Below are 13,065 nucleotides of genomic sequence, written 5' to 3' on the forward strand. Positions count from 1 at the left end.
GAAAAGTAACACTGTACTACCACTGTACTACTCTGGGAAAGTGATCAGGTTTATTTTTTTAATACACTAGGATTGCTTATCGCAGTAAATTTCAGTGCTTTAAGCAAACATTTTTACTGCAGGAAAGTGTGTATTCAGTGTTTCCTCTTGTTATTGGCCACAGCTAATCACATGGAACAGATGGTCTGTGATTTACCTTTCTGTACCATGTGATCACTGTGACCAATCACAGCTAGCAACACAATTGTATACAATGGATGTCATGAAACAAAACCATTCATTGTTTACAATTGTCATGTGACCTGCTGTGATGTGACCAGCAGCGGGCTGGTACACTGATCAATCTTTCACTCCATCAGACACAGCCAGTGACAGATCACACCGGAGTACTGGCTGGTGGGGCCTCGGGAGGCACCTTCTGGGGAGGACATCATATGATTCCTGGGATATTCTCACCAGGCCGTCATTTTAAAATGGCCTTGGCGATAAGCAGTCAAAGTGATAGTAAACACACACTGTTTCATTTATATTGTCCCTTCTATTTCTGTATGTGAATGATGGCACTGTAATTATTTTAATTTAAAAAAAAACATTGAAGTACATTTTTTCTAATCGATCTACATCTGTCACATGACCCAGCTCTCTCCCAGCCTGTCTGCAGGGAAACATAAGCAGGAGCTTCTAGTTTGCTGCTGCTGGTGACATGTTCAAAATAAAACAAAAAAAAAAGCCTTTGGAATACAGAGTAAAAATAAATAAATTAATATCAATAAACAATTTTAAATAGTCATACAAATATATATTTGAAATCAAATCATTATTATTTAGTGGAAATAACATGGTGTGGTTGGGTTTCTGCCAGTCACGGGCTGTGTCACACCCCTCCAGCCTGTGTATTTGCAGGTTTTGCAGGGAGGTTTAATTTTCCATTGTATATATGCCCACATGTGTGACTATGGTCACATGGGCTACTCAGATGTGATAGGGAGGAAGTGCTCAGCATAGAAACTTACAGAAAACTGAGCATGTGCAGAGTTGCCACCACAGCTGCAAAATCCCTAGCTGAATTTGGGACATGAACAGAAGAGGGAGATAGAAAGCAGCAGGATCAACCAGTTTTTTTTTTTTTTTTTTTTTTTTGCAGATTACAGAAAACGAATCCCATAGTGACTGAGTATGAACAGCATGTAACACATAATTTATTGATAGTTTCAATGATGTGGGTTTAGTGACACTAACATTTGATGGTAAAAAAACACCTTACTTTGACATGAGGGTGCTTAGTACAAGTTGTCCCCCAGACACGGGCACATCTCTCATCTTTTCTGTGTTCAAAGAACTCTGGGTTCCTCAGAATTGCCACTCTCCTTCCTTCATATGACAGGGTGAATGCTTTCAGTCCACTTAGTTTTTCCTTGTCATCCGTAGATACAGGCAGCACAATTGGAATGCTTAGGTTTATTATGCCCCCTAAAAGTACAATAGTTCAGTTAGTACAAGTATGAGGAGATAAAATGGGAAATTAAGAAAGTACTCTGTTCCTCTTTTGGATCTGTAGATGTTTCTTCCTAGCAGCCAAGTTGTCTCTAGAAAGATATACATTTTTTTTCTACAGCCCTGAAATCTAAGCACATCGAATCAACTATCCTGAACCCTCGCTGATGGTGGCGGCTTACAGTAACTCAAACCATTGCCTTCCTGGGCTGAAAGAAGTAAGAAGGCCTATCGGTGATATTCTTACATATGTCATATGGGTTGTGATGGATGAAATGGAGATTACCAGGGGCTTGCTTTGATTACACCTAAAACTACTAAACCTAAGCTAAAGAGTATTTCCAGGCAACACGTTAATGATGAAGTTATTCTGCCTAGATTTTGCCTTCCCTGTTTTTTTTCTGTCCTCCTTTATCAAACTTTTAAATAAAACTTTCCCCATTTTCATTACATACCTTATTTTAGAACTAATGACATCATCACTGGTATCGGGTCTTCTCTGAAGACATCTCAGCACCCTACCTCAGTACTTTTCTCATGAGCCCTATGTCCTGGTACAAGCAGTGGGCTGACTCTTTAGTAGAGTTATACAGATACCAATGATGGGTGGATGTAAGTCTGGAGGAATGGCCATTTCTAGGCAGGTTGCATTTGCATGCAGGCTGCACTAGGTAAAGCCTACAGGTGATGCTGAGCCTTCATGCCTGAAAGAACTAAAAACTAATATATGAAAGAGGAGGGCCAGGGACAGTAAGGCTGGCAAGAAAGGGTCAGTTAATGCTGTAACATCCTCCAGCCAAGAAATGAGGTGGGCTCTGTCTGACTTGCTGCATCCTTAATGCACCATGTAGAAGCTCACAGTGTGCAGTGAAATCAGCAATTTCCATACAGGAGAGTGGAACCTGTAATTTACTGAAGGCAAGGCTGGAGTTTGGCTTTAAAATGTTTGGTACCCCAGCATTTCATATTCCTGATATATGCCTGCTCTACCATGTACTTGTATGAGTCTCCGGTTCTCTTTGTATTCCTTCTTTTGTGGGAAATCCCTGCTGTTCCTGCCAGTCATTCTGCTTTCCTAATAGGCACTTCTCCTTAGGTGGACGTCATATAATGTCCTGGACTTCCTGGATGCCCTCGTGATCGGCGAGCCGGAGAATGAATCGTCCTACAGTGGCAGTTTACCATAGAGAATACCATGGACTAGATGGTCCCCGGCAGTCTCTATGACCTTTGGAGGCCAGACACGCCGTCATGACATAACGTCCAGCCTCGGCAGATGTAAACACTGTTTCCTTGGCTGTTGAGCAGAGATCGTTTCTTTTTTTTATATATTTCAGGTTTTCAAGCCTAGGGGAGAGATCTGGGGACTTATAGACCCCAGATCCCGCTGTAAAGAGGACCTGTCATGCCCTATTCCTAAAAAAATGTAAAGGGAATGTGTAAAAATTTAAAGGGAATGTGTCAAAATAAAAAAACAAAATAAATTCAACAATAAAATTGTCCTGTGTTCACACGCAGAATCAAACACATACATATGCATATATTCCCGCAAGTTCCGACACCCTGCGGGCAGAGGTCATAGTTACCAAGAAGGCCACCTTCTGGGACAGCGTATGCAGGGGAATCTCCTAAAGATTCTCAAAAGGAGGCTTCTGGAGGACTGAAAGCACCAAATTGAGGTCCCAAGGTGGCAACGGAGACCGCACTGGAGGGGCCAAGTGCCTAACTCCCTGAAGAAAAGTACGCACCAGGGTTTATGTGGCCAAGGGCCAATGAAAGAAGACTGCTAAGGCAGACACCTGACCCTTGATAGTACTTAAGGCCAGTTTCTGCTCAAACCCCATTAAGGGAAGGTCCTGTTCCGAGCCCCCGAACAAGAGCGAGAAAGAACCCCAAGAGACTCACACCCCACAATGTACGTCTTCCACATACGATGGTAGATCTTCCTAGAAGTAGGTTTCTTAGCTTTTAACAGTGTTGGAAACACGGACTCGGACAAACCTCTATCCATCAGCACCTGGCATTCAACAGCCAAGCCATCAAAGCCAGCGACTGTAAAGCTGGATGGAAGATTGATCCTTGGGATAGCAGATCCTCTCAGAGAGGAAGCTTCCAAGGAACATCAGCGACCAGCCGCACCAGATCGGCATATCATGCCCGGCGAGACCAGTCCGGGGCCACCAAGATGATCGGAATCCCTTCTGCCTCAATCCTGCTTAGAAGTCTTGGCAGAAGCTTGAGAGAAGGGAAGGGGTAAATCAGACGATACTGACCCCACCGGGCCACCAGCGCATCTGTGGCGTCCACCAGAGGATCCCGTGACCGAGCCACAAACCTGAGGTAATCCACCTGCCAGTTTTGCACCCTGGCGGAGAGGGTTGGAACGAACCGTCCTGCCCATCTTAGAATGCCAGCTACCTCCAGAGCCACCAGGACACTTCTTGTGCCCCCCTGGTGACTGACATAAGCCACGGCCGTGGCATTGTCTGATTTAATTATGCACTGGACATCCCTGAAGACGATCTGTCCTAGTGTCCTACTCCTGTATGGGGGCAGTATAACCCAATGGTTAAGAAGATCGGGTCAATGAATGAAAGAGAAATAGGTATTTATCATTTTTTTTTTATAACTATACACAAATGTTTTGCCTTTCATTTTAGTTTTAAACTCAATGGGTTGTTTTACAAGGTGATCGTTTACAATCACTTTAAGCCACAGCTACACTAAAATCAAGCAACTACTGTGTACACCTAATATGCCTTAATCTAAATTCTTTGTTATTCCCTGCAAAAGGATTTTCACAGATTAACAGCAGGTCTCCTAAAACTTGTTTTGTGATTTCAATCTTCTTAGTACAGATATTTGTTTTTTTTTTTACATCAGGCTTTCTGTTTTTGAAAGACAACATGAAACCTTGGGTGCGTTGGTGAATATTTCTCATTCTTCAAATGTATGTGTTCTCAGATCACCACACTGCTGACAGAATGATGCATACTACATGGCTAGTGCACTACAACAAAGCATACAATACAGTTGCGCCAGCTTGACCAACTATATCCGCATATGCTGTATACTCCAAGTGCCAGGCAGGGCACATATACATGTGAGTGCAACATTTTTTTTATTAATTTATGTTTTAACATAAAAAAAACATTCTACACTATCAGTCCTTCTTTGTGTCCCTGGTGGAGTTTTTCCCAGTCTTTCCCTGAGGGAGTCTCAGGATGGAGGGGTGCTAACCCAGGAACCAATCTGGTTTTTCCACAAACGCAATTTGACCTTCTGTATTAAGAGGTCAAACACCTTTTGTGAGTTGTCATCTACCATATGAGCACTCATGGTGAAGCATCGGGAAGACATTTCTGTCCAGAAGCACCTTTTATACAACATAATATTTTTCATTTTTATGTTGTTGAGTATTGTCACATTGGACTTTTATTTTTCTGTATTGCATTCCTTGTCACAATTTTGCATATTTTTGTATTATGCACATTTTTCTTGGTTATGTAGATATTTTTATGGTTTATTACTAGCCTATTGCACAAAATTCTTGTATGTTCAAACATCACGCCACACTGTGAGTGCCAGCACCTTTACTTATTAGTTTTAATTGATAAGTATCTTCAATTGCTCTCAGCCTCCAATTTTTTTTTTTTGCTGCCGTCACCTCTGACTTCCTGTAATGGGTGGCTATGTTTGTTCTCCATGGTCCCACTGTATGTAGAATGTAGCCACTCTCTCTTGCTTGCCCCAAAGATGGACTATGGGATGTGTAGTATGCATAGAGCAGTGCACGTGGCCACAACATGTACTGCTCATTCCAAACAAATGAAATGGGGAAGTTCAGGAGCTCATGCATGATGTTACAAGGAGGCGGTAAAACACAATAAAAAATGTTTTTATTAAAAAATAGATTTAGGGGCCATCAATTGGAGGATGTTTGTGGATAATTTTAATAATAAGCATATCATTTGGTTTTTAATTTAATCATAAAAAGATTGTATATGATGGGGTTGCTCTGCTAACAATAGCAATATCTTTTAAATCTTTTAACTGACCCGTGTTTGACTGCTTTGGGATGCACGGGTGTTCCAGGCATCCCAATGCAGGCCGTCCCATTCTAGTCAATTGGAAGGCAGAGGCTGCAACGGCATGGCCGTGGTTCCAATTTTACATCCATGTGGGTGAACGGCCCCTAACGCACACGATTTACGTTCAGGACTATGCACCTACACCTGTACAGATGGAAAATAGGGAGCAGCAGCTGTGTCTGTGCAGCCCCTGCGTCCCATTTGACATGCATTAGGTTGAATGGAACACTTGTGCATTCCATTGTGGGCAAAGACCTTAGACCTGAGAATAAAAGCATTTGGTATTAGTTTTGTGAAACTAAATTTAAAACAATGTACACATTTCTTTGAACATTGGATACAAGGTAAATTTATAAATTGCTGGAAAACAATTGAGAAATGTAAAAGCAAATCAACATTAATATTACCATTGATATTACAATTTGAATGTATGAGCAGTAAAGCAACTATAATCACAGCACATAATTTATAGTGTTTGGTTATCAGGGTGGTTTCATATTTGTACACACGGACAGAAATGATAACATAAAAGTGCCTTTGACAAAGTTGGCACCATGGGCAATCTGCCTTTCACCTACAGGTTTAGCCTGCAAACCACACACTATAATGGAGATCACATTGGTACAGTAATTACGTTTTACTGAGTACAGATTCAGTTCCTGGTCTACAGCCAACAAAAGGGTGCTGCAATTTAATCAGACTTTACACCAACTTTTGTTAGACAGAGAGCCATTCCTATATGCAGAATCACAATGAAACCAGTACAGGGATGGTATATGTAATATATTAGAATAAAAAGTATGTTTGAAATTGCTGTAATATTCTTGTTCTCTTAAAGGGATCCTGTCACCAATAAATTACTTTTTCATATACGGGCAAATGAATACACTTAAAAGAGAAGCATGGGAATATAGAAAGAGAACAAACATTTATACTCACCTATTTGGATGCAGCATTGATACGATCCTGCAGCAGTCCCTCACCATTTCTAGACTAAGAACTAAGCGATCAAAACTGATCGCTAAGCTCTCGGGCTTCAGTGAGCAGAGCCGCTGACTATCATTTATTGACTCTCTGCTCTGCAGTGGGCTGTGGAGGGGGCACGCCAAGAGTCTGGATGGATACCGACATTAAAGTCAGGATTCCTCCGACTGAGTGACGTCAGCCAACAGCGAGTTTTAGCCCACTGTCGGCTGAATTTGCGTCACAGGGGTGCAGAACGAACTGCCCTCCTGTGATCCCATTTGCACAAGAGCCTCAGCTCTCCGTGGACTCTCCCTTCTCATTGGCTTAGACAGCCATTGGCTTTCGCTGCCGTCAGTCATTGTCTGTGGCCCAATGAAGAGAGAGGGGGCAGGGCCAACACATACACGCAGAGCAGCAGCTAGGGAGCGAACCCTGCTTTGGTGCCCCCAGAGCAAGCAGTTTGCTGTAGGGGCAGGAGCGCTGGCGGGGAACCCCAGAAGAGGAGGATGTGGGCTGCTCCGTGCACAATCAACCCAATTTTTTGGGGGGATGGGGAAAGGATAGAATTTTCTTAAGGCTGCATTCAAACCTCAGAATTTTGAATCGCAGGCAGATACGCAGTGATTCTGCCTGATTTCAAAATGCTCTGCTAAAATGACAAATCGCAGAATGTAAATTTCAGATGCTATTCAATGCCACCTAAATAAGATAGATAAATATCGTACAGAAAACCGCATCTTGTGAAGCCTGTCACCCAAAAAAGGAGCAAAAGCTTCTTTTGGGCAACGAGCTTTGCACAATGTGGTTTGCTTCAATTGTAGCACAATTTATGACACAACAGACAGAACCGCACCCTGTTTTTAGGGTGCCATTAAAAAGAATAGCATCTGAAACTCGCATTGTGCAATTTGTCAGTTTAGCAGAGCATTTTAAAAAACGCTGGCAGAATTACGGTGATTCTGCCTGCGATTCAAAACGCCCAGGTGTGAACGAAGCCTTATAGTTACCCTGGGCTCCATTGAAGAAATTTACTCTCACTTTCTGTCCCACATTTTACCAGACAAGAAGTAAGCAGACCACAGACAGAAATAAAACCTTTTTTCTTTAGTAGAGTAGAAGAATGTTCGAGAACCTCTTTCAGATTTTAATTTGTCTGTGTCTCTCTTTTGGATCGCTTTCTGACTGATAGACATGAGTTGCTGTGTGCCCGTACTTGGGTATATGCCCGTATACATGTAAACAGAAGTATAGTGTATGGGTGTATTCCAAGAATAGAAATTTACTATTATTGCAATAAGACCATATCCTATACAAATGTTTATGTAAGTGACAGCTTATACATGAGTACAGTTATGCACAGCCATTTATGTCTATGGGCATCTGTACACAGCACCTCTGCTTTCCAGGTGGGAAAATAAATCAGAATTTATACTGTATGGGCTAAGGGCACTCATGTGCAAGAGCCCTAGGGCTGGCTATAGATGAAGCAAATTTCCTGCAACCGCGGAGTACAGGAAAAAAATGTGTTAAATTCTCCCATCAACACAGTGTTGACGGGGGAATCCCTCCCGACAAGCCATTGTGTTTTCCTGGTGGGGGGTGGGTCAGGGGAAGCCGTCCCTGCCAGGAGAACACAGTGATTATTGCTAGCACCTATAACAGCTAGTGATAATTGCATGTAAAATCAGGCAAGCTGGTTGTCCCCAACTCGATCAATCATACATTCAGCCTGCCAATACATGGTCTGAATGTTGGCCGGTTCAGCAGTATCCCTCTATGGCCAGCTTTATTTATTGCTTATAAAGATTAAATGGAGAAAACCAAATTAATTGTTTAGTTTTCCCTTTCAGAAGGCATCACTTTATCAACTTTGCTAGATCTCTATGTAAAGATGGATGCACATTGCTAAACAGGACCTGGTGATGTGTATAGACCACACTGGGCTCCTGATCCTTTTAGGAAGGTCAGAAAGCTCATGGATCCAAACAAGGGATCTAGAAGAGGCAAATACACAGTAACAAGACTGAACTTGTATGGAAGCCAGATATAGAGAAAATATACATTATCTAACAGTGATGACAGGTTTCCTTTAAATTATATAGGACTTGATATACTAGAGTGCCAGTAAAAAGAAGCGGAATTCCAACCACTGGTTTCATGCCTGCTCCGAAAATAAGGAACAAGAATCCACTTCCTATTGCTAACACTCTTTTAAATCAGGCCCATAAGCTAGTATACCAACCCCATACTTGTACAGATAAAATTCGGAAGGAAAATTAAGAAGGCACATACAGTCTTCTACGATCGAAAGCAGTAATTATCACGTTATAAAGGTATTACGTATCTGTGAGCATTAAGTGGGTTGCAGTCATAGAATGTGCCATTTCTAATGGTTTCTTATTAAGAGGATCTTTTTGTTTTCAAGTGCGGCTCTCATCTACAAGTGCAACTCACAAGATTCCATTGGCTACATGCTCACTTACCAGCCAAATTAAGTCAATAGCAAAAAAGGCCTACATGAATTGAGGCAATTTCAGCAGCTGCGTATGATTGCATACAAATACCTGCTCAACAAAAAAAAAAACTCACCAAAAGACTTTGTGAATGATAAATCTGAGTTATGCTTCGAATCTAAAGAAAAGTGCAGTTTAAGAAGTCATAATGCAGCTACTTTACACCATATAAGTCTATTTCAGAAATTACATTCCTTAGCAAGGAACGTGCCAGGAAATTTCAGAGCTAGTACCACTGGCTAGAAGGACTTTATATACCTATAAAAGACATGGCACTGTTTTTCTTAAAAGGTAAATTATAGGGTATTTTCAGCAAGTGCTCATATTCAAATATATTAAAGATTTTACATTAATATTCAAAGTAACGTGTTTTTGTGTGTGTGTGTATATATATATATATATATATATATATATATATATATATATATATATATATATATATTTTTTTTTTTTTTTTTTTTTTTATATATACATACACACACACGTATGTTACTTTCATTTATATAATTTACTAATTTTTGTCATTTCATCAAACAAAATTTTTCTGACAGACATTCAGGCTGAGTTCACACATATGCGAATTGAATGTGTTTTTAATCGCATCCAATTTGCATAATATGTGAATGTGACCAACTCTCAATGGAGCCAGTTCACACATCTGGGACACCCGCGGTGCAGTTTTTGAAAAGGGTCCTGTGTGTTTTTGGGTCCGGTTCAGGTGCAAATTCAGGCAAAAATTGGCACCTGAACCAGTGAATAGAAACACACCAGACCCTGAACTGCAAACCGTGAACCCAGCCTCAATGAGTCAGATGTAATAAAGCAAAATGGTGCCACATTGCCAAGTATATGGCTGTCCTGTCTACATAGACAATTACAATCAAAGTTTCTAATATATTATTCAGAACAACATGTGCCTTAAGCTTTATCTATCCATCTCATAAAACAGCATTACCGTTTATATTATATTCATATTAAACTCAATTTATACCAACATTTACCAGATGACCTTGTAGTATCATTACTGGAGTCACTGGTACTAACAGACCTCCTGCCTCACACCTGATAAAACTTTGGTCCCTGGTGATCAGCAATGGGCATACCAAGCAGCACCAAGACCCTCTTCATTACTGCTCACCTGGGAATTCTGTAGGGCTCATCATACCCTCTTCAAGCTTTTTCATTCAGTAACTTCTATGTTAGAGCCTTGTTCACATGGGTGGCTGGGGGGCATTAAAAGAAAATCTTCTGAGCCCCTGTGGCAGGCTTTACCACTGCCCTTAGTGACCTATTCAAGTGAATGGGGTTGCACAGCAATCGCCGTGCAACCACGTGCAATGCACGTAGTTGTGGCTCAGTGGTGTCATTTTTTCAGGATTAAAACTGGCAGTGTGAAGTGACACAATGCCTCCCTGCTGTCTGTCCACCACCCTCTGAAAACGTTTCACTGCAGAAAGTTTTTCAGAGGGCTGGCATGAGCTGCCACTCGTGTGAACATGCTCTTTAATGCATCATGTTATTAAAATCATCCCCATAACTTTGAGGTTACCCATGTTAAAGTTATTATCACAAGGTATTTTTTATTATCTGAAAGTAATCTGAACATAGTGCATCATACAACTGGGTGTTCATATTAAGAATTTAAAAGAAAACAGACTGTACCATCTAGAAGGGTGTTGAAATGCATGACTTGTAGGTATTCCCTTTCGCGCATAAAGCCCTTTAGTGGCGTGGCCCAGCCTTCACTCAGAATCTGCACCCACTGGAGGTCCAGCTGCAGGAAATAAATGGATTTTTGTAAGATCTTACCGTAAAATCCTTTTCTCTTAAGCTCATTGACAGACGTAGTCTTCTTGATTCTCAAGAGCTGGGTTATGTTGTCTCCGCAGGAGTAGGACTAGGCAGAAAGACAAAACGTTCTGGCTCCACCTTAGGGGCAGTCCCTGAGGGTATATCCTCCCTCTCTCTGCTACAGGGAATCAGTTCTGTTTTAAAGCAGTACAGAGAATTTAACCCAACCCAACTCAATGATAGAGGGGCGGGTACTACGTCTGTCAATGAGCTTAAGAGAAAAGGATTTTACGGTAAGATCTTACAAAAATCCATTTTTCTCTATCGCTCATTGACAGACGTAGTCTTCTTGATTCTCAAGAGCTGGGACATCCAGAAGCAGTGCCACAAATGAGGGGTGGGATTGACAAAATCAAATCCAATCTAGAAGGCCCAACCGGTGCCAAACTAGAAGTTTTAAAGGCTCATTATAAACAAAAAATGAGACTAAAGAAAACATTTTCCAACGGAAAAAACCCTCGAGGTAGACCACTGGTCTCCTCAAATTGCGGCCTGCAAAACCTTGCGGCCAAACGAGGCATCAGACGATGCCATTACATCAACTTTATAATGTTTAGTAAAGGTATGCACCGACGACCAGGTAGCTGCCTTGCACACCTGGACCACTGACGCCTGATGGCGAAAGGCCCATGATGCACTAAGTGCCCGAATGGAGTGCGCCTTAACAGGGAACGGGGGCTCCCGACCCTTAATAGAATAAGCCTGTACTACCGTCTGTCTGATCCATCTGGAAATGGTCGCGGCAGATGCAGGCAACCCCTTTTTGGGTCCATCTGGGATCACAAAAAGTGAATCCGTCTTGCGAAACGAGTCTGTCGTTTTCAAGTATACCCTGATCGCCCGGACCACATCCAAGGAGTGTAAAGCAAACTCCCGAGGATGACTGGGCTTAGGACACAGGGAAGGTAATACAATTTCTTCATTCAGATGAAATTCTGAAACCACTTTTGGTAGGAAGGATGGATTCGGACGAAGAACCACCTTATCTCTATGAACCACCAGATATGGTGAACGACAAGATAATGCGGCCAGTTCTGACACCCTGCGTGCAGAAGTAATAGCCACCAAGAAGGCCACCTTCTGGGACAACGTAGGTAGAGGAATCTCCCTAATATCTTCAAAGGGAGGTTTCTGAAGAACCGACAACACTAAATTAAGATCCCAGGGGGGTAACGGCGCGTGCACTGGCGGAGCCAGATGTCGCACCCCCTGGATGAAATTCCGCACCAAGGAATGAGTAGCCAAAGGCTTCTGAAAGAAGATAGCTAACGCTGAGACCTGACCCTTGATAGTACTCAAGGCCAGTTTCTGCTCAACCCCTTGTTGCAGAAAAGCTAATATTCGACTAATCGAATAAGACCGAGGACGGAACCCCAACGGTTCACACCATGCAATGTAGGACTTCCATGTGCGATGATAAATCTTTCTGGAAGTCGCTTTCCTTGCTTCAACTAGAGTAGGAATAACTGAAGCTGACAAACCTTTGTCCTTCAGCACCTGGGTCTCAATAGCCAGGCCGTTAAAGCCAGCGATCGTAAAGCAGGATGGAAGATCGGTCCCTGAGACAGTAGATCCTCCCTGAGAGGAAGTCTCCACGGGACGTCCGCCACCAGTCTGACCATGTCGGCGTACCAAGCTCGACGAGGCCAGTCCGGAGCTACCAGGATTACTGGAATTCCTTCCTCCTCTATCCAGCGAAGAAGTCTTGGCAGTAACGCGAGAGGAGGGAAGGCATATATTAGCTGGTATTGCCCCCACGGGGCGATCAGTGCGTCTGCGGTTTCTGCTAGAGGATCGCGGGAGCGAGCCACGAATCTCTGAACTTTCCTGTTGAATCGTGATGCCAACCGATCCACATCCGGGGTGCCCCACCGTAGGCACAACTGGTGGAAAACGTCTGGATGGAGGGACCATTCCCCCTGATCCAGGGTCTGACGGCTGAGATAATCTGCCTGCCAATTCTCCACCCCCGGAATGAACACCGCAGAGATTGCTGGAACAAATCGTTCCGCCCAGCGAAGAATGCAAGCCACTTCTTTGGCCGCTCGGACACTCTTGGTGCCCCCCTGGTGATTGACATAAGCCACGGCCGTGGCATTGTCCGACTGGATCCGAACCGGGCTGCCCTGGAGCTGCTCGGTCCAGTGAAT

The 13,065-nt window shown here is 42.8% G+C and overlaps 1 protein-coding gene across 2 annotated transcripts in view; it reads right to left on the reverse strand.

Annotated features, from left to right (window-relative positions):
• PAPSS2 (3'-phosphoadenosine 5'-phosphosulfate synthase 2) overlaps positions 1–13,065 on the reverse strand; it is a 111,565-nt gene that overhangs the window by 16,533 nt on the left and 81,967 nt on the right. Inside the window, exons 7-9 of one of the 2 annotated variants that reach the window (XM_082266724.1) lie at positions 10,727–10,838; positions 9,141–9,182; positions 1,265–1,470 (exon numbers count right to left, since the gene is read on the reverse strand). In XM_082266724.1, the coding sequence (XP_082122850.1) occupies positions 1,265–1,470; positions 9,141–9,182; positions 10,727–10,838 (360 nt within the window). The remainder of the gene's footprint in view (positions 1–1,264; positions 1,471–9,140; positions 9,183–10,726; positions 10,839–13,065) is intronic. The other variant, XM_082266725.1, reaches the window with a different exon arrangement.

The sequence above is a fragment of the Pelophylax lessonae genome (assembly GCF_965119305.1).
Source record: "Pelophylax lessonae genome assembly, chromosome: 9".
Classification (NCBI taxonomy): Eukaryota; Metazoa; Chordata; class Amphibia; order Anura; family Ranidae; genus Pelophylax; species Pelophylax lessonae.